The sequence below is a fragment of the Ipomoea nil genome, unplaced genomic scaffold, assembly GCF_001879475.1.
Source record: "Ipomoea nil cultivar Tokyo-kokei standard unplaced genomic scaffold, Asagao_1.1 scaffold0418, whole genome shotgun sequence".
NCBI classification, from domain to species: domain Eukaryota; kingdom Viridiplantae; phylum Streptophyta; class Magnoliopsida; order Solanales; family Convolvulaceae; genus Ipomoea; species Ipomoea nil.
In genome coordinates this window covers 863,514-891,176 of record NW_017616846.1, presented here as the reverse complement: position 1 = coordinate 891,176, position 27,663 = coordinate 863,514, and the positions used below count along the sequence as shown (strand labels likewise).

At 35.0% G+C, this 27,663-nt stretch overlaps 4 protein-coding genes and 1 long non-coding RNA gene across 9 annotated transcripts; 2 read left to right on the top strand and 3 right to left on the bottom strand.

Moving 5' to 3' along the window:
* Positions 1-1,025: 1,025 nt before the first annotated feature.
* Positions 1,026-3,653, bottom strand: LOC109172602 (WUSCHEL-related homeobox 8-like). Its single transcript, XM_019321791.1, has 3 exons — positions 3,204-3,653; positions 1,867-2,400; positions 1,026-1,388 (listed from the first exon to the last, which is right to left on the bottom strand). The coding sequence occupies exons 1-3, from the start codon at positions 3,394-3,396 to the stop codon at positions 1,303-1,305; spliced, it is 813 nt and encodes a 270-aa protein (XP_019177336.1). The 5' UTR covers positions 3,397-3,653; the 3' UTR covers positions 1,026-1,302.
* Positions 2,987-16,378, top strand: LOC109172597 (ubiquitin carboxyl-terminal hydrolase 4-like). The gene is made up of 7 exons (XM_019321781.1): positions 2,987-3,017; positions 11,448-11,593; positions 13,085-13,201; positions 13,942-14,040; positions 14,398-14,586; positions 14,719-14,900; positions 15,524-16,378. Exons 2-7 carry the CDS (start codon positions 11,477-11,479, stop codon positions 15,930-15,932), a joined length of 1,113 nt encoding a protein of 370 aa, XP_019177326.1. The 5' UTR covers positions 2,987-3,017; positions 11,448-11,476; the 3' UTR covers positions 15,933-16,378.
* Positions 4,333-7,156, bottom strand: LOC109172598 (tubulin-folding cofactor C). 3 transcript variants are annotated; one of them, XM_019321782.1, is made up of 3 exons: positions 5,963-7,156; positions 5,131-5,146; positions 4,333-5,100 (listed from the first exon to the last, which is right to left on the bottom strand). In XM_019321782.1, coding segments are annotated over exons 1-2 (1,080 nt in total). In that variant the 5' UTR covers positions 7,042-7,156; the 3' UTR covers positions 4,333-5,100; positions 5,131-5,145. The 3 variants fall into 3 exon arrangements, with proteins under 3 accessions (XP_019177327.1, XP_019177328.1, XP_019177329.1); XM_019321783.1 differs by lacking the exons at positions 4,333-5,100; positions 5,131-5,146 and adding an exon at positions 5,194-5,455; XM_019321784.1 differs by lacking the exons at positions 4,333-5,100; positions 5,131-5,146 and adding an exon at positions 5,526-5,665.
* Positions 11,275-27,663, top strand: LOC109172603. 2 transcript variants are annotated; one of them, XR_002052766.1, is made up of 3 exons: positions 11,275-11,449; positions 15,939-15,941; positions 27,632-27,663. It is a non-coding gene; the product is annotated as an uncharacterized LOC109172603 (long non-coding RNA). The 2 variants fall into 2 exon arrangements; XR_002052767.1 differs by having other exon boundaries at positions 27,636-27,653.
* On the bottom strand, positions 17,997-27,213 carry LOC109172595 (calmodulin-binding transcription activator 3-like). Of its 2 annotated transcripts, none has more exons than XM_019321778.1 (13): positions 26,900-27,213; positions 26,084-26,203; positions 25,115-25,230; positions 24,904-24,992; positions 24,021-24,063; positions 23,560-23,683; positions 23,319-23,435; positions 22,311-22,606; positions 21,525-22,064; positions 20,380-21,038; positions 19,533-20,115; positions 19,051-19,374; positions 17,997-18,432 (listed from the first exon to the last, which is right to left on the bottom strand). In XM_019321778.1, exons 1-13 carry the CDS (start codon positions 26,940-26,942, stop codon positions 18,319-18,321), a joined length of 3,168 nt encoding a protein of 1,055 aa, XP_019177323.1. In that variant the 5' UTR covers positions 26,943-27,213; the 3' UTR covers positions 17,997-18,318. The 2 variants fall into 2 exon arrangements, with proteins under 2 accessions (XP_019177323.1, XP_019177324.1); XM_019321779.1 differs by having other exon boundaries at positions 23,319-23,432.

Here is a 27,663-nt window from a genome sequence, read left to right as displayed (position 1 = left end):
TCTCCTTTGTTTTTTTCTCTTTTAATAGCTAAAATCCAAATAAGGGTGAGAGAAAAAAAAAATCACTCCTTAAACCTTAGGGTATCACCCATGGTTAAAAAATATTTCTCATCCTTAAACCTTAGGGTATCACCCATGGTTAAAAAATATTTCTCATCCGCATCGTCATCTAATATCAATTTATCTACACATCATTACCAAAAAAATAAAATTAATCGAGGCAAAATAAAGTGGGCGGATATTGATGCGCCCACCAAGTCCTTGAAAGGCACAATGCCGTTGGGCGTATCTATGCCCAATTGCTAATTTGCTATACCATGGACCAACCACAATGCAATTTGGACAATGGAGTTTTTTTTTTTTTTTTTTTACTTTTGGTCTCAAGACTATTATGGTGCTAACAATGTTAATTCATAAATTTCAAATTTTTCATAATTGAATCTCGTGTATAAATTTCTTAGCGCAAATAATTACGATAAAATCTCCGTCAATTTTTCACCGAAAAATTATTTCTTCTTTACGGTAGGAGTATAATGGTCTTTTTCTTTTACCACCATGTTTTCTCTTTAGACTTTTTCACATTTTTTGTCCCATAAGTATTGTGACACTAACAATGTTGATCCACAATTTTCAAAACTTGCATAATTGATTCACGAGTATCAATTTCTTAGCGCAAATGGTCCTTCCAGTGAAATCTCCGCAAAGGAAAAATACCATTATACATTTATACCCCTATTATAAAGGTGAACTAATTTTTCCGGTGAAAAAATGACGGAGATTTCACCGGAAGGGCCGTTTAGACTAAAAAATTAAAAATGAATACTCATGGACCAATTATGCAAGTTTTGTCACAAAGAAATTATTTGGGTTTTTGAACTAACCTGATTATTCATGGGTTGGGGACCAAACGTCCAAACCCCCAACAATCATTAAAAACATCAAACCAGAAGTATAATAATCTTTGCCTCATATGTTGTTTGGTTTTTACTTCACAAAGTACTTGTGGGAAATCCAGAGACAATAGAAACCGCTAAATCAGTCACAAACATATTATGCCTTGAAACAGAGGAAAGGGTAGACAAACGAATTCACAGAATGCAATTTGCTATATATATGTCAAGCTACTTTTACCAAATTCAAATAATACTACTAGTTAAAATTCTTTTATTCAACATAGACGTATATGGCATATATATTTCCATGAGAAAGCCAAAATGGTTAGCTCAACTTGGTCTGATTCCATTCCTCATATCAATCTGGCTTCTCTGTGTTAAGCAACAATGGCTCCTGCAAAACTGCATATTAGCCTGTCAAATTGTACTCATCTGCTTCCAGATAAGGATTATAGCTCTCAAAAACTTCCATCTTTCCAATCAACTGATCCATTCCTGAAATTTTTTTATCATTAGTATCAAAGCATATATGGCCCTTGCTACTTCAAACATATTCAATTAATGTACAAAAGTATATGAGCCTATTTTAACTATAATTGCTGCTATAGTTAAACATACCAATAGGAAAACTGTGTAGATTCCCTCACAGTAATGAACAAACCGTTTCTAGATTATAGAAACTCAATCATTCAAAAACACATAAACATATACGGATGAAGACAATTTATTGATTGTGTTCTTGAATAAGAGATTCTCACAAGTCCTGGATAACGTGAAGTCACTCTCCAAGCAATAAATAAATTTTGATATATATTTTTCTTTGTCTTCCTATGACAATGTTTCAAGCCTAACTTAATTTCCCAGGTCTTTTACGTGATGAAGCTAATTTGATGTTTTTCAGTGCCTTAATAATATCACATGCAATTAGGCATACTATAACAAAAACCAGAAAAGCATTATCAAAAATACATACTTGGGGGGTTTGACAAGCCATAGAAGGACATTTGATCAAAACTCCCTGCAGGTTTTGGAGTACTCTCTGAAGCAAATGCAGACTCGGCTTTATTGGTTTTTGTACCAACGGAATGCATGGCAGAACTGACCTCATAGTTCTGATAGCAGACATCTTCAGACCTCGAAGTTGGGATGTGAGAAGATTGCAAATCCTCCTCTGGTTTTGTCGTAACCTTATCATCCTGTGACTCGACCTCAGTCTCCACTTCTGATTCAATATTATTCGTGGATACAACTTGCTGCTTCCTTTTTGATCGAGCACGCCTATTTTGGAACCAGTTGTAAACATTTGTTTCTGAGATCTGTCCATGGCGGGACAAGTCATCAGTGATCTCTTTGATCTTCTGCTTGCTCGGAGTGCCATTGCCTTGATCAAATATTCGCTCCAGAGTCTGAAGCTGCACAGGTGTTGGAGTCCATCGCTGTCTGCCAGTGAGTTTGTGGCCTGCACATGTCACTAAAGGGTCACAATACAGGTTTCCCAGCCTGGCTCCTGCAACATCAAAACACAATCCAGTCAATTCCACTTTACACAAATTACCAAGATCTTGCAACCAGTAAAACAACAATGTATATTATAAACACAAATCATTTATATATCCTCAACCTTGAATCAACTCATTCTAGAATCAGAGGCTCCAACAACATAAGCAAGACATATGATTCAAAATGATTGCAGATAGTTAGATTGCAAAGCAAATATGATCTCCAAATAGTTCGGGACAAAAGCCATACAAAATACTAACAAACAACCACAAAATTATTTTGCACTAAACAGTAAGAATTTGAAAAAGAAAATTGCTTATTTACTTGTTGTGCATTTTGTAATGTTAATTGTGCATTCACGGACAAGCGATTGTACATTGAAAACACACATTTCTGTAATTACTTTTGTATTTAGGATTATGCATCTTGTAATCTTCTAATGCCTGATTATGAAGTTTGCACGGGAGCAATGATTCTCATTCTGCCCCTATATATATATATATATATATATATATATATATATATATATATATATATATATATATATATATATATATATATATATATATATATAGAGAGAGAGAGAGAGAGAGAGAGAGAGAGAGAGAGAGAGAGAGAGAGAGTCGGTGACCGATTCAATGTTTTCCCGAATTTCATCAGTTCCAGGCTCAAGTGCCTGTGCATCTAGCAGTAATTATAGTTAAGAATCTAAAATCATATTTCACACTATGATGAAAAACCGAACCTGAACGATATGAGTATTACAATTGATGAAAGAAAAATGAAATCGAGAGAGACAGGGGGCAAGACCAGCAAGATCGTGTTGGGAGGCGACGGATTTGTGCAATTCGACGAGCTGATCGCAAATGGTGGCATAGACGGCGATTTGCTTGCGCAGGACTTCCATTTGCTCGTCGGTCATTACTTTCACAAACATCCCTCCGCCTCCCAAATCCTCCGTCGGCGGCGGCGGAGGCGGGGGTTGCTGCTTCTCCCACTCCATAACTTCCTTGCGCAATTCCACTCTCACAACTCAAAATATAGATTAGAATTATTATAGTAAAATGATAGGGAATTAGGCATGGAGAAATGGAGAAAGGCTATACAGTCTGCACTAGCGAAAGTGGCCGACGGGAAAGTAAAGTAAAGCGGGAAAAAAGTCAATACATGACTTGGACCGTTGAAATGTTGAATATCGTGGTAATCATTATTGTATTTATTTATTTATTTTTAGTCCTTCCATTTAAAATTAATTAGATTCAAAAATACCAAAAATAGTTGTTAACATATCAAAATCATATTTAATACTTCACATATTTTGAATGTTAAGACATATATAATTGAGCACAAAGTATTCTCTTAACATAGTTAGCAATATATACTTACACAGAAACACGAAGGGAGAAAGTATACTTCGTTTAATTTTATTCTTTATGTATAGGAAGGAGGTAATCCAGCATAGTCGAGTAGGCCGATAGTTGTTTAATACTTATGATAGAAATCATAATACTTTTTTCTTTTGTCACGAGGTATTCTGAACAAACCATAACTATATGAGACACATTTAAACTCGTACTATACTTAGAAATCATAATACCTATTACAACAAATTTATTAAGGTAAAATTGATTGCTAATAATGATAAACTGAAATCGTGATACTTTACACACTCAATTGTCTACAACGCAATCTGTCTTACGGATAAGGATACAGTCTCACAAAAGTTTTTGCCTTTGTCAAATATGTAGTATTTGATTTCAATTATAACTTTATGCTAGTTTGAGTGATTTAATTTACTTTTTTTTTCATTTAAGAAATATAATTACACTATTCGTGAAACTTAAAAAACTTATTTGACAAATTTTTCTTTATTTTTTTATGCAAAAGTATTTTCTACTTTTCTAAACAAAAGTCTACTCTGAACTTTTTTTTTTTCTCCTTAATTTGAGAAATTTGTCAATCAGCATCAAACTACCGCTAAACTCGGCAAATTTGTCGTCCAATTCAAAAGCAGTATTCTAGACGACTAGACTACGAATTTCATAAATTGCGTTAGATCCAGCATTTGGTACATGTTTGTCGTATTTAATAATAAATAGATATTCATGAATTATTTATAGAAAAATATAAATGACATGTCTCTTAAACCACATTCATTTGTTCACTGATCTTTTTTCTTTTTTGGAATGCTATTGACTCTGACTCTATTACATTGTAATATCTGTTCAAACATACTTTCTTAACCTAATGAAGCACAAGAAGTCAACAAGCACAAGAAGTCAACAATGCCTTCACTGAGGCTCGATCTCATGACCTCCCACACGGGAGAGATCACTACATGTCATCTGAACACAAGAGAACCCACTGATCTTCTTTATCCAAAAAGTTGAATCCCGAAACTCCAAGAGCCCCCACACCCTGACAAAGCATTTAGGAGGATGTAAATCACAGTGACCGGCCTATTGGTCATCTTGATTTGAGTCAGTCAATTATAGACAACCTAGACTTGTTTACCCAACGCATACCTTCGAGTGGCCGTGGGTTCTCTTCTCTTTACCACATCTGATTGGAGGGTGGAAGTCAAGAATGGGTGATGATTGATATGGAAAGCACATACCTTTTCACTAATTCCAGTACATGAAGGAGATCCACACCACCCAATGATTTGAAGAAGATGAAGATAGCATCATACTCAGCTGTTTCCCATTTGCATTATCAACTCAACCTGTTTCCTCATTTAAACATATTGTAGTCTGAAACAGATAGTAGACAATTTGTATGATAAGTAAATCCCATCATAGTTAGTATTACACTGTATATAGTTTGAGCTTTAGACAGTCAGCAGCAAACATTATTAAGAATATATCCCAGATTTTTCTACAGCAATGCACAGTACTATAGGCTACCAGTCTATGGTCACATGTTTCATTAGGTTGTTCTAGAACTCTAGAAGCAGAAGTTTCAAATAACAACCCAACTTTGGCATATTTGCCAGGGAAAGAAACAGATTCTTCTAGGAGAGTAATCCAATTGTCCATCTGCCAAATAATATTTCACCATGCCTGCAATTCAACTTAGTAGAAAAATGCAATTTGCCTTGCAAATCAAAGTTCTGTGCTTTTACCTTGTTTCCATTTCTTAAGTAAAAAAAACTTACTCCATAATTTGTTCTTATATGCAGTAGAAAATAAAAGTGATGTAGTAATCATCATGACCACACAAACAACAATCATCATTAAATCCCATCATATTGTTCCAAATGACTCCTACCTCTACAAATGATCAAAACACGCTCATTATGAGACTGAGGGGAATGCAGAATGCTTCATGTGAAGATTAACACCATCAAAGAGAAGAAATTTGGTAGGGATGGATGAGAAACCGTTAATTATTGGCAGAAAAACCAACCACTCTCTCAATCAAAAAGAGTTGGATGTAATAAAATAACACTATCCTTGTTTTAGTTCTCAATTGCAGCAACACACAGAAAGATAACTCTACAACAAGAAATGAAGAGTTCTAATAAGCCAATCTTGATAACAAGGAAAACATCTCAAACAGCAACTCACTATTCTAGTTTTGAAATATCCACAATTCTGATTCTATCTTTTTCAGGCAAAACTGACCAATTTGGAGAATGCACTGCCCTCAACCACCGAAAATCATCCACATTTTCCCAATTCCCAGACTCTTCACCAAGATTTGCCTTTTCAAGATCCCTCTCGATCCCGTCATACATCAAACAGTATGGTGCAAATCTCACCCCAGTGCAATCCTCAATTATAGGCCTACTCCTCACCCGGAGATAAAAATCGCACTCTGTTGCATGATGAATTCTAATCTGATGAGATGCCAACACAAAGGCACAACCCTTCACTTCCTCAATCAAAACTGATCCAGTCACAGGCCCAACATAAACCTTACAATTTGTCAGCCTGTGCACAAACAATGCCCTCACACAGCCAAGTAATCTAACTTCACAGCCTCTTAAATCCGACAGCATAAACTCTCCAATCTCCTCCGCCCCAGCTTTGCCAAATTCCATCACCAAAACCTCGTTTTCCCTGTCCCGAAAGCCAGGGGAGTCCAATGCCCTAAACCCTATACTTTGAGCTTCTACATTAATTTCAGACGGGGCTTCCCGAATGACAGCATTGGATGTTGTGACTTTCTTTGTTGCTTTGTTTCGAAATGAGAATTTTTTCTTCGGTATGACAGTAGAGCTAACCTGCTCAAGGGTTTGCCTGAGATCGGAGATGGTTTTGAGGCACGCACGGACTTCGTAGGAGGGCAAGAAGTAGGAGCTCTCGGCGACTTGCTTTTCGAGAGCAGCGATTGAAGTTGAGACCTTGTCCAGTTCCGATTTGAGATTTGGGTCGGATTGAGGGTCTCGGGTTGTGTGGATCCGAGATAGTTCCAAATCAATTGATTGTTTGGATTCAGAGAAACGAGAGAGGAAGGATTGGGTTGAATCTGGAGCTGAGTTCGGGTCTGAATCGGGTTTACGAGCCAGCCGCGACTGATGAAGGTTGGAGAGGCGTTCTAGCATTGCCGCATGCTTGCGTTGGATGGCTAAATCCGAAGTATCGTCGGAGAAGGTAGTACAGGCGGTGGCAGTGGCAGCGGCGGGCGGATTGCTTTCCTCCATGGATAATGGAGAATCAAATTCTGGAATTCTGGTGATAGAAAATGTCCTGATTTTTCTGTTCAGAGTTCCAAATTCCAGTATACCAGCAAACCCATTTGTTGGGTTTTTTCATTCATTTTTCTTCTATCAAAATGTTGAATCCTCACCTCTCAAAGTCCCTTGCAACCGGACTTAACAAAGTATTTAAGAGGATGTAAATCATGATAACTCAATAACTCAATATATCACTTGTTAAATTACGGTGAACACAATTCTAAAACTGTTCATAACTATGAACATATATTTGTATTCATAATATTTTAACTTTATATTCATAAAGACATCTTCAATAGTAGAGGTTTTGATGCAATATTTTAAGAATTTTGTAAGTGTAATTAGGAAAGAAAAATTAAAGGAGGAGTTTAAAAAAAAAAAATTAAAACAAAAAACAAAATGTTAGTAAAAAAAATAAAAAATAAAAAAACTTGAAACGCATAGTCTCTTGAATTGTTTTTATTGGATCATATGCATTACATTTTTATTTTTTTTTTGTAAAATGTTTTGACAAATAATTCTCTAACATTTATCATTGTGATTGTGCTTGTTAAACAATCAAATTCAATTGCTGTGTTCTCGTTACTTTTAGAAAAGTGAATATCCCTCAACTCCTCATTCATACTCTTATTCTCCTAATAAAAGGTTTAATCCCTAATCTCAATGCTCTCATATCCTGATATGTCAAAGCATTTGAAATTATATAAATCATGGTGAATTAATGACTCAACAGACATGATCAAATGTTGATGCGCATAAGAGACACTCGTTCACATTCTTACTAATTAACACTTGTAGAAGATTTATTAAAGTTTATAAATTATCCGTAGTAACATACTCACCCATAGGAGCATGATTAAAAGAAAACAAAGTCCTCCGATGAAAAAGTGAGGATGGATTGCAATTATTCATCATAGTTCATTAATAGGTAAGAGTTTTAGTTAAAACAAATGCAGTGTTAATTTAACTAGTATTTGTCCCGTGCGATGCACAAAAAATATATTATAAAAATATACCATATATGAGGTTTATTCATATATAAAATTTTTGTTATTTAATTATTATTATGTGTGAATTCCTATGATGAAATTATGAACATAAATATATTTACAATTAAAATAATATTTAAGGTGGGTGATTACTACAAATCTTAAACTATATTAAAAATTTAGTACATAGTATTTAATATTACAAATTTTTAAGAACTTAGTAAACTACAATAGTAATTGAATTACAATTTTAGAATCATCACGGATCAAACTTTTTAGACCTTTGAGATTTCTAACTCTAGATGTAGCAACATACAATTGACCTTCAAAGACCAAACAATCACAATCTTAGTTCGAACAATGATTTTTCCTTTCAAATACTATTGATAAGTGTGTAATCAATAAAAGATGATAACTAATAATTCGAAAATATAATATTAATGTTACTAAGTCTACTTCACGTCAATTAAGTTGGAGAGTGTTGTTGGATAGTATCCGATGAATCCACGAATAACGCATATTTGTCTCTATAGTCCTCGATATGCACATCAACAATCTTAAATATTAGGCCGCCTAGCTATGCTATATATTAATTTCAAACTTATGGACTTTGGGGTTGCACATGTGGTGTGCATGCATGCTTCTTAAAGCCATATGGTCTTGTGAAAATTAAATGTTGTTAATACCAACATTTTTAACCATCAATATCAACATTTAATTTTCACAAGACCATATGACTTTATTATAATTAAGATTAGAATATTGAACAATATTGAACAATCTTCAAGGGGCATTTCAAAAGTGGGACTATACATATTTTGCAACTAGTATTGGAAAAAATTGACTATATTATTACTTTTTTTATTTTATTTTATATATGCCGATTCATTGAATACGTGTGTATGTTATTCTGGTATCTATATATCTTGAATCAATGTTATTATAATAATTTTTTTTTTTCAAAATGATCACTGTACATATGATAAACAAATCATGTGGTTGTGCGGATTCCAAAGGTTATAATAATAAATTCGAACAAATGTTAAACCAATTAATACACGTTGAAAGTTGCAATAGTAGTCATCCAACGAATTCACAGATCTGAAAATAATCACTGTACGTATGATAAGCCATCCCTGCGACGGTGCGGATTCCAAATATTCAAATAATAAATTGAACAAATGTTAAAACAATTAATACACCTGAAAAGTTGCAATAGTAGTCATCCAATGAGTTTATAAATATGAAAATTAATAACAGTTCAAACGATGCCTTATTATTTAGGCGGAAAAATGATATGGTAAAAACATTTTACTATTATATAGAGTAAGATAAGATAAGATAATTATTGAACAATTTTTAGAACATAGGGCATTCCACATGGTCATACACTTTTAGGGGGCGTTTGGTTCAGGTTATATAACATAACCAAGGGAATGTGACATTCCAAAGCTCACATTCCTATGTTTGGTTCACATTAACTCAGGGAATCTAACATTCCCCAGGAATGTCACATTCCCTCCACATAGGATTTTGAAGGGAATGTGATTCCCTTCAATTTCTAAGGTTATGTAAGATAACCTTGGTTATGTTAGTTTATCTCTCACACACACACACACATACACACACACACACACACACATACACACACACACACACACACACACACACACACACACATATATATATATATATATATATATATATATATATATATATATATATATATAATTATTTTTGTAATTATATATTTTTTATTTTTATTATGTTAGGTTAGCATATAAAATAATTTTGTTTTTCAAGTTCAATATTTTAGTTAATATTTTAAAATCATGTAATTATATATGATACCGTTATCTTATTTATTTATTTTTAATTTTTAAATTTATTAAAATATATGAAAATATGTTAAGGATATTATAGTGTGTGAACCTTAAACCAAACATGATTATATTACATACCCCAATTTTAACTAAACACAGGAATCTCACATTCTCGGTAATCTCACATTCCGAGTAATCTAACATTCCCTAAGGTAATCTGACATTCCGTGAACCAAACGACCCCTTAGAGCATCAAATACTTCCTCTTCATAAAATCAAATGCTAACATCACATTGTCAGTTACCATCATCATCATCATTCTTATAATAACCAATACACTTTGATTTTTAGCAATAATCTCATAAAAAAAAAGTTCATTCCGATGGCCATAATCTTATAAACCACATTTATGACACGTTTAGTTCACTAGTCATTGGGGTAAACTTTGCAAAGAATGACCGGCAGTAAACAAAAATTTAGCATCTTTAATTCAGTTGAGTTATCATGATTTACATTTTCCCAGATGCTTTGTCGGACTGAAACGTGAGGACCCTTGAAATTAGGGATTCAACATTTTGAGAAGAGTAAATACCCAAAATGGTCCCTCGACTATAGCTAAATTCACAAATTGGTCCTAAACTTTCAATTTCAACCAATTAAGTCCTTAACTTTGCAATTTTGACACGATTTGGTCCTCCATCTATTTGACCATTTGTTGACCGTGATCGACGATCTCCAGAAGAACCTTCAACTCTCGTCGGAGTACGTGGAGGCCTCCAGGATGACGTTGCACCAGTTCAGAAACACGTCGTCGTCTTCGCTCTAGTACAAACTCAACTACATTGAATCCAAAGGGAGGATGAAGAAAGGCGACCGGATTTGGTAGATTGCTTTCAGCAGTGGATTCAAATGTAACAGTGCGGTCTGGAAATACAACTGGAACCTTAAAAACACGACGATGGACCATGAAATTACATATATATCCTCAAAAATCACAATCAACAAACGGTCAAATAGACAGAGGACCAAATTGTGTTAAAATTGCAAAGTTAAGAACTTAATTGGTTGAAATTAAAAGTCGAGGACCAATTTGTGAATTTAGCTATAGTGACCATTTTGGATATTTACTCTTTTGAGAAGAAGGCGTCAACTATTAAAAAAACATATTTATGAGAAAATGTTTTATCATTATTTTTTTACGTGGAGCGTAAATGATGGGTCCCTGTCCAACCAGATTTACAGCTTGGCCCTCAATGGCGATGATCAGGAACTCTCATAGTAGAGCCTCAAAAGGACTCAAGTAAATCAGAGCTTTTTATTTATTTATTTATTTATTATTATTATTACTGTCTAATTAATACTACTAATATCAATCAAATTACGGAATATTAGAGACTTAAAACAAAAAATGCACTTTTTTTTCCTTCTTCTCCATCGAAAAAGCTTTGGTCTCATCTTCGATTCAATCTTCCAACATTTATGAAACTTCTTACAAAGAAACCCTAAGAGCACTGCGAATTCAATACACGTACATATATACGTACAAAGTGAGTTAGAGAGAGAGTGAAGGGGAAGTGTGCATGAAGTGAGATGGGGGCAACGGGGTCGAAACTCGAGAAAGCGTTAGGCGACCAGTTTCCTGAAGGCGAGAGATACTTTGGTCTCGAGAATTTCGGGAATACTTGCTACTGTAACAGCGTCCTTCAGGTCCGATTCCTACGGTTTTTTAATTTCCCTGTCTGCCTCAGACTAAGACGGTGATTTCGATTTTGCATCCATGGGTACTGGCGTCAAAATTGTGTGAATTTGGTCTGGTTTTCTTCAAATTATTGGGAACCCCTAATGGAGTAAAAAATGTGTGTGTGTGTGTGTTTTTTTTAATGCACTTTTGTTTGATCTTTGTCCGATGAGGATTAAGTGATTAATGGCATTGAGGATTTTGTATGCTCTTTTGTTTGATCATATTCCCATTGAAACTTATCCGTCTCAGTTCATGTTCCTAACTAGCTTAGGGATTGGATAGGTTTCTTATTTAAAGGAATCCCATTTCATTTGTTCAATGAATACTAAGTTATTTGTTCTGTATGTGCTCTATAGATTGGAAATTTTTGGTATGTGTATGCAACTCCTAATCTGAGCGTTGCAATGCCCCCTTTTCACCAGTCTTTGGTTTTTAGAATTATTTGATTTGATTTATAAGAAATCACACTACCCAAAGTTGTATTATTGGTGATGCCCGCTTGTGGCCCTAGCCGTCAAAGGACCACACGAAGGTAAACCAATTTAGGTTGCACATAGGCGGCATAGCTTACAAGCTCAAACCAAGAAGGCCAACAAACACCCCTCGCAAGGGTCGAACTTAGAACCTTGTGGTTACCAAACCATATGTCTACCAACTCGGCTGGGGTTGCCCCTGGATTTTAGAATTGTGGTCTTTAGAAAATTGGTCATGATGGTCCTAAGTCCTCATTGCAACAACTTGTGATAGATATCCTTGTGCTCTTTGGATGTTTACCATTGTTGAATCTGACTGTAAGTGTGGTCCATTGCTCATATAATTGTATGTGTTGATGAAATAAGGACATCTTGATAAAATAAAATTGTGAGTATGGTCCATCACTCTGAATTCACATAATTTTTCTCCACTGTGTAAGTTTGATAAAATGTTTACTTAAAAATTCTTTTAAATAAAATCTCTGAAATTCTGATAGTGTGAGTAGTGGAGATCACCACACAAATTAGGTTATAGAGCTTGTTGGTTTGTTGATTAATAAGTGGTCAACTTTTTAGAACATATTTAGAAGCTATTGAAGTTGTTATTTTACATCATAGGGAATAAGTTTCCCTACTATAACTGACTATGATATGTTTGTTTAATATGGTTGGTTATGATGAATTATGTCTTTTCGGTGGTCTATTTCAATTACTTCGTATTTGTTTTGAAGAGCAAGGGTTTAATTAATTCAACCTTCTTGTTATTCACCCAATAAATAATCCCTTGCCGATAACTCTTGGTTAATGTGTGCTATAGGCTATATGATCAAGCTTTGCTCTCTTCTTTTGTTTGCATTTTAGAACATCTTGTTGACTCATGTCTTCTATTTATTCTATTTTTTTCCCCAAAAAAGTTACTTCTTTTAGATTTCAACATTACAACACTTGCTCTCATTTTGAAGTGATTATCCCGTTTTTATACAGGCTCTCTATTTTTGTGTTCCATTCCGGGAACAGCTACTGGAATACTACTCAAATAACAAAAACCCCTCTGATGCAGATGAAAATCTCTTGACATGCCTAGCCGACCTATTTATGCAGGTATATGGTTTATGGATAGGCTGACATTTCTGTGTTAATTTCATTGTCAGAGCATATAATTCTCACATAAATTTGAATTTAAGGCTTTTCCCCTGGAAGTTTTGTGATGTACTCCGTATTGTCTTTGAAAATATTCAATTTTATTTTTCATTTTGTGTACTTCAGTGAAGTGTAAGGTTTGTTCATAGCTCTTGTCTTCTACTTGTGTGGTATATATAGGACTTAGATTCTACTCTGATTATTGGATTTTTAGTTTCTTCTTATGAATTCATAGCTATAACAAAATGGTTTTCAAATGGAAGCGGGGCAGGTAGGGGCAGTATTTAAAAGTTTCTGGATATATAATCACAGATTGCAATTTTTTGGGGCAAGTTATGGAATGTTCCAATCGCATAAACAGTTCAAAGCTAGTGCATAGAGAATAGTTAAATAGTTTTTCCCAGTGATACTGTGGTAGTGTTTGCCTACTAATGTGTAGTACTAACCCTTAACTTTATCATCAATATAACCTGTGCACTGACTTCTTTATCATGGATAGTGTGTCAATATATCACTGTGATCATCAATTATCAAGTGCATGCATGTTCGCTAATGAAATGTGTTAATCACATAAACAGCACCATGCTAGGGCATAGAAACGAGTTAGATCAGTTTTTTGTAGTCATTATGTTTGTACATGTTGACTGATGTTAGTACTTAGTACTAACCTTTTACTTATTACTAATATATATCATGTGCAGATTAGCTCACAAAAGAAAAAAACAGGTGTGATTGCTCCAAAGCGCTTTGTACATAGGTTGAAGAAGCAGAATGAAATTTTCCGTAGTTATATGCATCAGGTATCCCTAAAATCTCTGGTTTAAGTTTTAAATATGTTATCAAAGTTAGTCTCATCTAAATTGCTAACAATTGTGGGAAATTCTGCATTAAACAGTAATCCTTAACCCTACCCATATAAGTTTGGAATCTTGATACTTTTTTCCCCTATTTACATGACAAATAAAACTGGGGTTAGGGACAGTTGCTAATTCTGCTAACATTTATACTTTAATAAATTAAATGTTCGAGCTCACTGAATTATCCATGGATCAAATACGACTTGTGTTTTTTCTATTAACAATTTAGATGTTCTGATGCAATTTATAACCAACAATTCCTGAAGTCCTCTGCTCATATACATTTGTTTTTCTACATAGGATGCCCATGAATTCCTTAACTATTTGCTAAATGAACTTGTTGACATACTGGAGAAAGAGTACAATGCTGCCAAAAATGAGAGAGAAACTTCATCCCCACCCGAAAAGATTGCGAATGGTCCAAAGAGTGTTCATCCCAGTGGTGCTCAAAAGGAGCCTCTTGTCACCTGGGTGCACAAAAGTTTCCAGGTACAGTTGCTTGGTTTTGTTATTGGTTTGTTTCTTGGTTCTTGCATGTTGTAAAAGAATAAATCCCTTTCAATTTCTTTTTTTAGCTACTTTATCTCAATTTCTCATCCTCTGATAATTATTTTCTTCCAGGGTATATTAACAAATGAAACAAGGTGCCTATGTTGTGAGACTGTAACAGCAAGGGATGAAACATTTTTTGATTTGAGCCTTGATATTGAACAGAACAGTTCAATAACAAGCTGCTTGAAGAATTTTAGTTCTACTGAGACACTGAATGCTGAAGACAAATTTTTTTGTGACAAGTGTTGCAGGTAATTTTTGTTTTTTCAGTATTATGTTCATTAACTGTATTAACTATAATGTAGTTATAGGTTATTTTAGAAGCAACACTGCTCCGACCTATGGCATGAAAATATGATACTCCAAGGTTGACTCAAATTGTTTATAATTTGATTTTTATATTAATTAATTTAATATTAGTAAATAAAATTTATGCATTTGAAAACTGCCTCATAATTTCTATTTAGATACAAAAGGCAGAAATTTTAAAATGGGTTCGGTTACCGAGGCTGGGCTGAAGTTATTTACAATTTAATTTTTCATAATAGTAAGTTTAAAATTTATATGTTTAGAAACTACTTTAAAAGTACTATTAAACACAAAAAATCAAAATTTAAAATTATAAGAAAATGCTAATGGACATAAGCAAAGAAGAAAGAGTTGATATGACCAATGAATAGTAAGTAGGACATATAAAATGGGACAGAGGGAGTATCAAATAAAAGAAGCAAATAAAGTAGAATCGGTTTGACCTTTAGATTGTATTATAGTAAAGATGACTGAAAGGGAGGATGTTTTTGCATGTCATTAGGGTAGAGACAGGGCAGTGAAAGTTTTGTACATTAGCTAATTATCAACTTTGTTAAGAATGCAGCTTGCAGGAGGCCCAAAAGCGAATGAAGATTAAAAAGCCACCTCATATCCTAGTAATCCATTTGAAGCGATTCAAGTATATAGAACAATTAGGCCGGTATAAGAAGTTATCATACCGTGTTGTCTTTCCTCTAGAGCTGAAGTTGACCAATACAGTTGAGGATGCAGATGCTGAATATTCGTTGTTTGCAGTGGTAGTCCATGTGGGGAGTGGACCTAATCATGGACACTACGTCAGCCTCGTCAAAAGTCACAACCATTGGTTATTCTTTGATGACGAGAATGTGGAGATGATTGACGAATCCGCTGTTCAGACATTCTTTGGATCAGCTCAAGAGTATTCTAGCAACACGGATCACGGCTACATCTTGTTCTATGAAAGAGTCGGCATTGCTAGTATCTCAAGCTGATTAGAGTATGTGAGCTGTTCTCCAATTTTGGGCATGACTTGATGTTCTGTTTTGTTCTTTGCTGCCTTCTTATCTTCACGATTTTCTAATATATACCGAGTTGGGATGGAATGTGCGAAAATATACACGTTGAGGTTGGCTCCTTGTACAGAGGTGGAGGAAGCTCACTGCCCTCTATTTTTTTTCCCAACAATAAAGGGAGAGTAGTAGTGTATGTGATGTAGTTTTCTAGACAGCTTTAGTAGGATATGGTCAACCAACTTGTGGGAAACTATTGTTTTTTTGTTCCCCTCACTAAATTCATTGCTTAATGTTGCTGTGAATGTCACAGTTGTACTCAGGCTGATAGCTTCTGCTGCATTTTATTTCTTGGCGCCGTTCTTTCGGGGCATCATTTGGTTATATCTTAATTTACAATATAACATTTTGATAACCTGTTTATGATAGCTCCCTTGTCTGATACTTTTATAGGCCTATCGTGATTGTAAGTTTTAGATCCTTTTAATGTCCTCGAAAATTTTCTATTTCTGTTCAGGATGGCTCTTGTAAATTCCATTCTTTTGAAACTTGAAAATCAGAAATTGTTATACTCTATTAAACTAAGAACGTCTGCTTATGAGTGCTTTTCTGGGGAGTTCTTTGATATGCAAAAATTGGGATGAGATTTTTAACTGTTCGGGGATGGAGTTTTTTAAAGACATCTTTCACCCTCTAATGGGCCACCACGTCCGCTCTACCTCTAGCCTACCAAGATTTCCTTCCCCTCTTAGGTCACCATACCTTCCTTCTTCCTCCATGCTTTGGGCTAACCTTCCTTATTTATCACTTATATGGGCCAAGATTTTTCCAATAAAATGAATCCCGGGGCCCATCAGAAACATTGCATTCAAATAACTAAAATATGTACAAATTTGATAATCAAAGATGATAGGAATTATCCCCTACCGAACTGTAGTCTACAGTCTACACTTGGTCGGTAACGGGCACAGTACTTGAGTAGAGTCCGACCTTGACTGCTAGTCTACTCGACCTGAATCCAAATCAAGTGCAGTCCGACTAGCTTAGCGAAGAGTGATATCAATCGGCCCGCCCCAACCACCTAAGGGCGAGCCTAAGCACCCGACCTATAACACTTAGTGCCTAAGGCCTAGTTCCCTTAGCCGAATTTGGTGGCGGCACACCCAAAGGAATCAAGAATCTTAAGACGTGGACGAGCCAACTTGAGCCTCGAACTTGCCCTATGTATGTGCTCACGTGCCATGCTTGCCGAGAGATCGAAAATTGTCCCCTCTTTCCCCTATAAATATCGCATTATAAATGCAGGGAAGGGGACTTTTGGCATTTTTCACACACTAATCTTTAGCTCAAGAACCTCTAACCAGTGTCACATCATCCGAGCTCAAAGACTTAAACCAACAAGCAGACTAAGTGAAGGAACCGTAGCAGGAACAGACCTTAGTACCGTAGAAGTAGTAGAAGCCTGTATTTACTACATCAGAAGATATTATTAGACAAAATTAAAAGCCTAAAACGAAAAATCGTAAAATCAGTATAATCAAGGAAATATTTTGATAATTTAATCCATAAATTATTAGATACTCAGTATTAAACAAGGTTGCAGTAGGCGCTAGGCGCTAGTCGGGCGGCCGGGCAGCGCCTAGCGCCTAGCGCCTAGGCGGGCACCAAAAAAATTTTAAAAAATAGTGACAGACTTGTAGTTCGACAATTTTAATGAGGTTGTTTTCAACGTTCACTCAAATAACACATCTAAATAAATGAAATAATGATAATTTATAAGTCATAATGTCATAATAATATTAAAATCAATAATTAATGAAAGACGACATCCGTCAAAATCAGACAAAATCGGACGAAATCGGTCGACTCGGCCGAGTTTGGCCGCCCAGGCCGCCTAGGCGGCCGACCGAGTTTTGGCCTATGCCTATAGGCCAAAACTCCAAGGCAAGTGGCAGCCTAGCGCCTAGGCGGCTAGGCTGCCGAGTTTTACATCACTGGTATTAAACAAAAAAACCTCAGTTTAAATGGGTATTCGAACAAGCCTTGTTACTCATCATAATCTTTACCAAGGCACCAGGCCTTGTAATTCACCTATTTAAGCATGCAAAATGAATACATTATTTTTTGTACATTGGCTAATTCATAAATACATTGATTTTGTAGTACAGTTTCATTAGCCTAGTTGATAAAGTAAATCTAGAAAATGTCTGATACATTGCAATGACTGTATAATATCAATCCAGCCAAATTAATATACCTAGTTAGAGCACATCTACGCATTTGTCAGGTAACCTATGTATAAGCCCTCACTAGTTAATTAAGTTATGCACTAAACCAGACTTATATTAAGTTTTTAATAGCACATGATTCAAGATGCTGTGGGCATGAATGTGTCGTCATTCAAGAAAGCTTCCAGTTCAATCAGGTCTTCATCAAACTCATATGTGCGGCCTGAACGTTTCAAGACCCTGTCATATTTATTCTGCGTGATGAAGATAAGCAATTTTCTTAGATTTCAAAATGAATGCCAAGTCTATCCACTGCTTAGAGCATACAAAGAGATCTAACAATTAAATTGAAACCAAAATAATTTAAATAAGACATTTTTGGACTGGAGATCTCAATAAGATTCTGTCACCTACTTTTTTTTTTTTTGAAACACTAATGATTCTTTACAAGGTAGTATCTATTCTACTATCTCAATCTTTTTCAGCTCAAAGAATCAATGCTCCCACCACTGGGGTTCGATCCTGCCACCCATTTGGAATGGTAACAGAGGTATCATCACACTACATGATAGTTGGCATTCTCTCGCCTACTTAACTAAGCCCACTCTTGACCTTTTCTGGGCACTCTCTCACTCCCACATAAATGGAGATGGAAAGAGACTCAAGGAAGTGGCACTCTCTTTGATGTATACTTAGTGGTTACTCAAAATAAAAATAACATATATACCGAATCATATTTTTCCAGTAAGAAAACAAGCATAGTTATTAGTCAAATAACTCAGAAGGTGAAAAGTTGAAGGAAATGGAGTGCAGGAAAATTATACTGTAGCAGGTATTTAGGTTTGCATCAAAACGTAATGAAGTAGGTTTACCTTAGTTTCCTGCATCTCAGAGACAACATTTAGCAGTCTTCGGTATTGATCTCTAGCCTCGGGATATTGAACCATGGATTGCACCCTGGCAAGAGCCGTCTGCAGCCTCTCCTCGGTTTGTTTTCTCCCTTCTTTAAGAAAATCATAGTCATCCTCTTGCTTAGGTTGATCTTGCATGCTGTGCCCTTCAGCAAGTGCTTCTGACTTAAACCCACGCAAGCCACTTCCTTTTCGTCTCCATCGCAAAATTACCTTCTCCAGGATTCCAACTGACCAGGTTATCTTTCTATAGTTCTTCCTCACCTGGTGTCCTCTTACATGTGCCTTTTACGCGAAAGAAAGAGCAACAACACATGTAAAAAATCAGGAGCAGAGATGAGTTAGGAAGATTATTATGATGAAATGGAAAAGAATAAAAATGTAAAAGACCAAAAAAAAAAAAAACCAAAAGTGCCTATATCCATTTTGGACCCAGAACACACCTGAATTTTAATAATTTGCTGTCGAATTAGAAGAAAATCTTTTCGTCCCTTCCAGCTGCGAAATTTGTTTTGTATGCGCATTGCAGCAACATGTAAAGGTTCATTATTTTGTCCTGCTCTGTTCTTCCTCACAGCTAGAAGTGACAGGGCACGCTCATCTGACAGTCCAACTTCACCATCACCATATTCTTTTATCTGCTTCCTCTGGAATGATTGGACTCTGAAAACTTGATGAATGCGAGCAGCTGCTTGGGTTGCATTTCGGACAGCAGCTAGTGAGTCCTTTAATGACAGTCCATAAGGCCAATCACCATCATTAACAGGAGTAGCAGCCCGTTCAGAAACCACATGGATAGCTTTTACCCCAGAGGCATCTCCATTTTTATCCTCTTTATTTTCCTTCAACTCAAGGGATGAAAGGTGGGTACTTAAGGATGCTTCTGCTAGGTAGCCAGCAATTCCTTTGTGCCCATTGCTTGATGCTAAGTCAGCAGGTGTTCTACCTGAAGGATGTTGAGGAGTGGGATCTGTCAACGCTCCTGGAGCTGCACCTAAAGCGATGAGGAAAACTACCATCCGCTCTCTGATGTAGTAAAAGAAAACAAAAGAACTTTCAGAAACAAGTCAAACACAATGAACTGCAGCATGTAAAGAAGCTAATAATAGAAAATGCTCCACAATAAAATCAGGATATCAAGTTTTGCCAAGCATGCTATTTAACACTAATTGTGTCCTTGAGTCTCTCAGTCACTTGTCTCCAAATAGGCCACCAGAGACCAAAATAGAAGACAATTGAAACAAATGACTTACTGAAGATAGGAATAATAAAAGAAACTTAATGGAATACCTCCCGCAGAATGCTGCCCAATGAAGGGCAGTCCATCCATTTACATCTCGGAAGTTAACATTAACTCCTGCAACTAAAGTTGGTGGTATAGCCCAGTCATAATCAAGAGCAGCTGCAAAATGCAGAACCCCTTGACCACTCTCATCCAGTACATTAGGGCCTTTCCCACCTACCACGACCTTTTGAAGGAGCCAAAAGCGCAATTTCTCCTTTAGAAACTTTTGGTGCAGCTGGTCCTCTGAAGTATGGGGAAACATATGTTCCCATTCACTGTTGTCCTCTTTCAGCAATGAATTGATTTTACTGGTAAGGTGAGACACATAATCCATGTTGCCTGGGACAGAGTTCTCGAAACTGACAGATTCCAAAGACAATAAATTCCCAAATCTCATATTAAGAAGACTTTCTTTATAGCTTCCACTATTTCCATTTTCAATCTCGTTAACCCGGAATTCAAATTCTCTCACTTCACTACATGCTAACCTATTGGAGCATGTGACATAGAAGGGAACCCTCCCTACCTTCTGTATAGGTGTAAGGCAACGAAGCACCCCATCTGATATAACCTCAGCTGGAACCTCCAGCTCACCAAACATGCATGCCCAATTACACTGGTCCACTTCTTGCTGAGACTTTAAGAATCTCCCAGTAATTAGAATCTGGTTATGAATAAAAAAAATCTTATTGCCAAAAAATAAAAATAAAAAGAATGAAACAAATAACATCACTTCAAAGGGGAACCATAAAGACATTCGGTCATGAATATTTAATCAGACATTAATAATCATGTAAATTGAAGTAACCCACCCACTTTCAACTAGTTTCTGATATTAATTTTAACACATTGAAAGTAGTCTTGCACCAATCAAGATAGTTCTTTGTGTTAGAATATTGGGGATGCATTGTTAGAATATGTTTTCTGTGTTAAGTCATCAGGAAGGTTTTTATTATATTGTTTTACCTATATTAAAAAAAAAAAAATTTAAAAAGGAGCTTTATTCTATTGTTTGCTTCAAATCTATATGAAAGGGCTTATAAGAAGGCTCTCTTAAAAAATTATTAATGAAAAAAAAAATAAAAAATTCTTGATAGTAAGAATGTCTTTCATTACATCCTATCAAGCATGATCATGATGTATTAATTACCTTGATCTCTGTGCCAGCATATGCCCAGTTTGGTGAGAATTCAGTAATGCTAAAGAACTGCTCTTGGGAAAGGGAGGGGCTAAGCACATAGGTGTCCCGCTGTACTTGGGAAGCAATAGTGGATTCATCAACTCCATCTTCATTCCCAACATTATCCCAATAGTTTCCAGAACTGGTTTGCATGTGTGGCTCATTTACATCTTCAAGTTCCTTATTTATCCAACGATCAAAGCTGTCAAGTTTCTTCAGCTCTTGTCTTAGAAATCCATTTAACAAAGGTTGCTTTAGAGCTGAATGATCAATGTTAATCCTCATGTTGAGATCACTATCTAACTTGGTTTTGGCAAAGTTCCCACCATCTGCATTATTAAGCTGCACCTGTAGATCATTTTGCATAGGATGCTTATGCTTAGTAGGAAAATCACAAAATTCCATCAGTTTCTCTTCATTTAGCTTGGTGCTAAAATCACATGCTTGATCTGGATTCAATTTTTTATCCACAGACCATTCTGATGATTGCAAGGAATCTCCTTCAGATGTCTGCATTTGTAACGAGACAAAATTATAATATCAGGGAAACTAATACTATGATTGGGCTATTTCAACAAGCATGTACAATGTAATTAGTGATGTAAGCTATGAGACCAAGATATTAAGTTATCGCAGAACACATATTCTCATAGCCTCTTGACATTACAAGCTTGATAATTATGCAATAGAAGCCTGATTATTACCAAGCTTATCATACAAAAGGCACAGATATTAGTAACTTGGATCACTATTTACCTGCCATTCTTCAAGGGCATAGACACAGTTCATGAGCTTCTGGTTATTACCAAGGTTATTTGTAAAACCAATAGTAGTATCTTCTTGACCATGCATTGCACTGATTGTATCAGAGTTCATTGAGGAAAGTGCAGGTTGATATCTAGCAGTACTGGTTTCCTCAATGTTCTTCCATGAAGTGAAACCATGTCCTTGGCAAGGCACATATATATTTGCAGTATTTCTGTTTTGGTTACCTTGCACAATTGAGGGAAAGTTTATGCCAGAAATAGCTGAAAACTGTCCTTGATGATCATCTGCAGAGATTAAAATGTGTTGCTTTCTCATGCACCATACTGTGTCCAAAGCTTTTGATTACTGGTATCCTTTAAGTGATCAAATCCTTTATATAATAAAGCTATATGGTTTGGGAAATAATTAATGTTACAATTAATGCCACAACACCCTTTATTATTAAAATAAAAAATAAAAAATAAAAAATAAATAAAAAAAAGCACAACATTTAAAAAATAAAATAACTATATATTATATAATCATATAAAAAAATACTTTTGAAAAATAAAATAGCTATATATTATATAATCATATAAAAAATGTGTTCAATTAGAGTTTAAATTTACACATACAAAATTTGAAATTTGCTTTCCAAATGTAATTATCTTAGTTATTATTTGTATTGTGAAAATTATAATATAGATGAAATACAATTAAGAATAAATCAATGTAATTATGTAAATTATCTCTATAAGTTTATTTGAATATGCACATAATTAGAGATTATATTAACCATACAAAATTATAATTTTAATTTTAATTGTAATTTTGTATTCTATAAAAATAATAAATACTTGACCAATGGAAGCTCAAAAATATTATTATATTAAATAATTTAAAATATTTTAGTTTTTCTATTTTTTATTTATATTTATAATAACATAATTTTTTTCCGTGCATCGCGCGGGTGAATTACTAGTATAAAATATAACACAGTAAACAATAATTTATTACTTGCAAGAGGGACTGGATATAATGAAACAGAGAGTTCATCTTGTGCCTTCTGCATCATAGTTGACTGAACTTCAAGAAAAGAGTGGGCTACAGGATTCTTTTGCTGAATGTATACTGCTGCAATAGTCAATGTTTTCCAAAAAAAAAAAAGGAAGAAAAAAGTTAAGCTTAATTTCTAACATAAAAGTTGAGATGCCTGATTTTGTTATATGGAGTAAATAATAGAATGACTAAAAAAAACCTGATTCAGCATCTTCATATTCTGAGGCCACGGCACTGTTCAGGCTAGTTGTATCTTCACTTTCCTGGTAACCAGGAATTGCTATTTGAGATTCTTTGACATGGTTAAAATTTACCCTGTTACCCTGCAAAATGTAAAATTTTATAACATTCATAATAAGTTCCATTCCTTACAGAGCATAAAGGGAAACAAGTACAACTATCTAACACTATGCTTCATTCTGTGTTCATGGATCTCAAATCACTAATGCTAGATTCTCAACCATTATGATTCTAAGGAAATCTTGTCCCCATGCTGATGCACAGAAGTAAATAAGGAAATCACTTCAACAAACTGATTAATGATTTGAATTCTTTTTGTAAGTAAAATTGCTTAAGAGGAAAAACTAAAAACAACAGAACAGAAATGCCATTTTATTGAAAAGAAACAAATGAAGAAGCAAAAGGATTGAAGCATATTACCTTTACTTCCCGGTAATGAACCAGAACAATGTGTGACATCTCCCTGCAAAATATGATCAGATGTGCAAGGGGAAAAAATATAAGAACATTGAAACAGAAGCCCTTAAGAATCTGAAATAGAGAATGCATAATTGACCATAACTTTGAACTCAATATCTGCTAATTAAAATTGTATACCAAAAAATAATAATAATAATAATAATAATAATTTAAAAGAAAACAACAACAACAACAACAACTAAAAACCTTGGAAAACACAGAAACTATTAATAGCCTGCTTTTATTAAGGCTTTATTGTGAAACACAGGAATTTTCATGAACAAAAGTACTACTCCTTCAACCACAGGTTTTTCCCATTTTGCTTCCTGAGGTTCAACTCAACTTTTACTAATTTCTAGACTGCGCTCTTCAATATCTTGGGGCTTCAATTTTTAGTCAAGTAGTATTTTCTATGTATTTTCATATCTGTGCTGAATATATCATTATCAAACTTAAGTTGACATTTGGTCAGTTTACTAAGAAACCGTTTATGGGACATATAAAGTGAGACAGGGAGGTGGGTGCTTGCATAATTTTGTATTGAAAGAGAGAAGAGAGCAAGTTCAAAAACAGACTGAAATTTGAATTGCTTCATAGATGAAGCCACCTGGAGTGCAAAAGCAGGACCATAAATCCTCTTAGAAATTATTAAGTCACATTTGAATTGTTTTTAGCATAATGGAACCATGCAGAAAATTACTCAATCACAGGGGTCAGGCAGAGTAGCTACACACTAGTCTCTATAGTGCCTAGAGTAGAAAAGTACTGAAGCAATAAATTTGAAATTTGAAGCATAGCATAGATCAAAGTTTTCAACAACCACTAGGAAACTTTTTTAACTCACTCTTCAAGCATCCAGTAGCTACGCCTTTGAAAATTTTCATTCTCTTCTCCATGAGCATAATAGCAATGCAGCACATCAATGCTTCCAGCCTGGAAGGATACTTATTTATAGATCGAAATAATTTGGATGGAAATACTGAATTTCATAAATAAGATGTTTCCATCATAAGGGATTCCTGGCAATCAGAAAAAGAAGGACCATTCAGTTTTACCTTGAGCCTTTCATGAGCCTCCTTAACAGTCTTCCCATCCTTTTTCTTCCGCCACTTGTGCCCATCTTTTCGAAAATAACGTAACACCTTCCGGTCAAAAAGAAACAGTGAACCATCTGTATGTAAAATAATGTTAGACCAAACGTTAATAAAATCACTGAAGAAGTGAAGATGACTCAAATGCCATGTCGATGAGCTTTGAACTCAAACTCTTCTGTTGCATTTGAATACTGAGAAAATGGAAGTAGTTGAGAAATGTACAAATGAGCACAACAATACTTGAAATGAAAAATGCAACTTTAAAAGCCATGAGTTGACAGAAAATGATGCATTGAGCTATTTATAAATGATCCAAAATCAAACTGAATAAATGACGACAAATAATCAATTCAAACTCAGGACCTTAAAGCAGTTCAAAGTATTATCAAATATCAACATCAGTATTTTTACCATATATACTACTCTGTATATATAATATAATAATCCATGATTTGTTTAGAAAGTATTAATGCACGACCTAATAAGATCTATAAAAGAAATAAATGACAACCAAGATTTAATACCAACTGTCAAGGGAATTTCACTAATTTATTGAAAACTCTACACTGAACGGGGATGAAGGAAATTTTTTAACATTGGGAACCATGGTCCCCTCAAGGGACATTGACTCTGCCCCTGTCCAAAGGATACATGGAATAGTGTCTTTCCAAGCTATTTTTTAACTTTATGCATCAAAGTTAAAGAGACCAACCAGTTGTGACAGTTTTGGTTGCATTTAAAAATAAAAAAGGCAAGTAATGATTAGCTAGCAAACATGCTGCATTTTCAATAACTTGAATGTCACATAGTGCAAATGCCCTAAGAAATTGTTTACTAGATCAACACTTGCTTATTAAAAGTAAGACACACTTGTTTACATTCCATAACTTCATGTTCAGTAGTGAACTAAATATAGCTACAAGATCATACTCGGTGGCGTGTTTGGAGGCTCAGGAGCAATCTGAAACTTCTGGTAATTTTTAAGTATTTCACAAATTTCAGCTGGGCGAAGCCATCTGTGTTGTGCTTCTAAGAGTATCTGATCAATATCTGCATCCAATACAAACTTCATTAACATATTTGGAAAAGGAAAATTTCTGGATGCATATTCCTTTTACAGCTCCTGCATACATGTTTAAAGTCTGAAACCACTGAACACTGGAGTAAAATTACAAAAGCATTTCACAGTGGCTTTGATAAAAGGTAAAAGAGAAACAAATCTAGTCAGCAGCTCTGTACTACTTTTTTTTTTTTTTTTTTTTTAAGATTATTTTCCAGTCATTTGTCAGGACTTTAACAGTAACGGGATGTTTCACCACATTTTATACATCACTGGTTCACTTTGTTTTATTTGATTTTATTCCTCTTTGCAAGTCAGTCAGTGAGTCACATCCTACGACATAAAACTGCAAACAAAGGATATTAATGAAGTGTTGCAGTAGCCTTGAACTAACACGAACGCTATTCATTACCACCTCTATGAATATCTTCCTTTCTCTGATAAGCTCATTTGAGAGTAAACTATTTACCTAATTCCATTAAATAACAAAACAAACCAAAAATTAAATACAATCTCCATTCTCTACTAACTGAATCATTGCTTTTCGTAGAAAAAGCTATAATGACCACAATAAAAACTATTTATCATCGGAGAAATCAGTATTCACTATTCAGACCAAAATAGAGGCCATTCTCTAGTCCAGATATCTAAGGAAAAAAAAAAATCCACGAGCTCGAAGAACGCACCTAATTGAGCATTAAGGCCATAACGTCGACTCTCCGTCGCCATGAAAGCAGCTCTGGATTGTTCAAAAAGCTCCGTATATCTCAATAAGCATCAGGCCGAACTTACCAAATCGAAGCGTTTATTAAGTGAAAAAGGTGCAGTCATGAAAGCTTACTACGGAGCCATAAAAGGTAAAACTTCTCGGGGGACAAACGAGAAAAAGACAAGAGAGAGGGGATTATATGAGGAAAAATGAAAGCGGAGAAGAGAAGGGAAGCAACGGAGGAAGGTGGTTTCCGGTGGTGGGGGAGAGTGAGGGGGCCGCCGATATGGAATACAGTGATGGTTGGTATGGCCGTGTGGGGCCCTGGTAATACTCGGGTCAAACTACGTTTGTGCTTTATTGCATGCTTTAAGCAGTTTTGGCGCGTTCAACGGATATTTAATAGTTTATTACTGAGTAAAAGCAAGTCTAAATGTCAATGTGCAATAGATTTTTATGGAGTATTTTGGTAAACCTAAATGGTTAGTGAGGTAAGGAATAAGGGTCACAAATGTCAAATAGATAGTTGAGTTATTTGTGAAATAGTAGTTACCAAATTATAGAATGTTTTAATTCTACCTCTAAATTTGTAAAATTTATGTAATTCACACATTTGAACAAGTTATTATATTAAAATTTAAATATAATGATTAAATTAACATGACTTCTTTATTCAAAATACTTTTTCAAATTCACAATAAAGGTTGAGAGAGAGAGAGAGAGAGAGAGTGTGTGTGTGTG

What these genes read in the sequence shown, in the direction of transcription:
- LOC109172602 (XM_019321791.1), bottom strand. Translation starts at nt 3,396, where the DNA reads ATGGAGTGGGAGAAGCAGCAACCCCCGCCTCCGCCGCCGCCGACGGAG. An exon ending in CTCCCAACACGATCTTGCTG is followed by an intron (nt 2,401 to 3,203) that starts GTCTTGCCCCCT and finishes TTGATGTTGCAG; the next exon opens with GAGCCAGGCTGGGAAACCTG. An exon ending in TGGCTTGTCAAACCCCCCAA is followed by an intron (nt 1,389 to 1,866) that starts GTATGTATTTTT and finishes AAAAAATTTCAG; the next exon opens with GAATGGATCAGTTGATTGGA.
- LOC109172598 (XM_019321782.1), bottom strand. Translation starts at nt 7,041, where the DNA reads ATGGAGGAAAGCAATCCGCCCGCCGCTGCCACTGCCACCGCCTGTACT.
- LOC109172597 (XM_019321781.1), top strand. Translation starts at nt 11,477, where the DNA reads ATGGGGGCAACGGGGTCGAAACTCGAGAAAGCGTTAGGCGACCAGTTT. An exon ending in TCCGTAGTTATATGCATCAG is followed by an intron (nt 14,041 to 14,397) that starts GTATCCCTAAAA and finishes TTTTCTACATAG; the next exon opens with GATGCCCATGAATTCCTTAA. An exon ending in GGGTGCACAAAAGTTTCCAG is followed by an intron (nt 14,587 to 14,718) that starts GTACAGTTGCTT and finishes ATTTTCTTCCAG; the next exon opens with GGTATATTAACAAATGAAAC.
- LOC109172595 (XM_019321778.1), bottom strand. Translation starts at nt 26,942, where the DNA reads ATGGCGACGGAGAGTCGACGTTATGGCCTTAATGCTCAATTAG. An exon ending in TGGGCAGCATTCTGCGGGAG is followed by an intron (nt 20,116 to 20,379) that starts GTATTCCATTAA and finishes TTACTACATCAG; the next exon opens with AGAGCGGATGGTAGTTTTCC. An exon ending in AGCAAATTATTAAAATTCAG is followed by an intron (nt 19,375 to 19,532) that starts GTGTGTTCTGGG and finishes TTCGCGTAAAAG; the next exon opens with GCACATGTAAGAGGACACCA.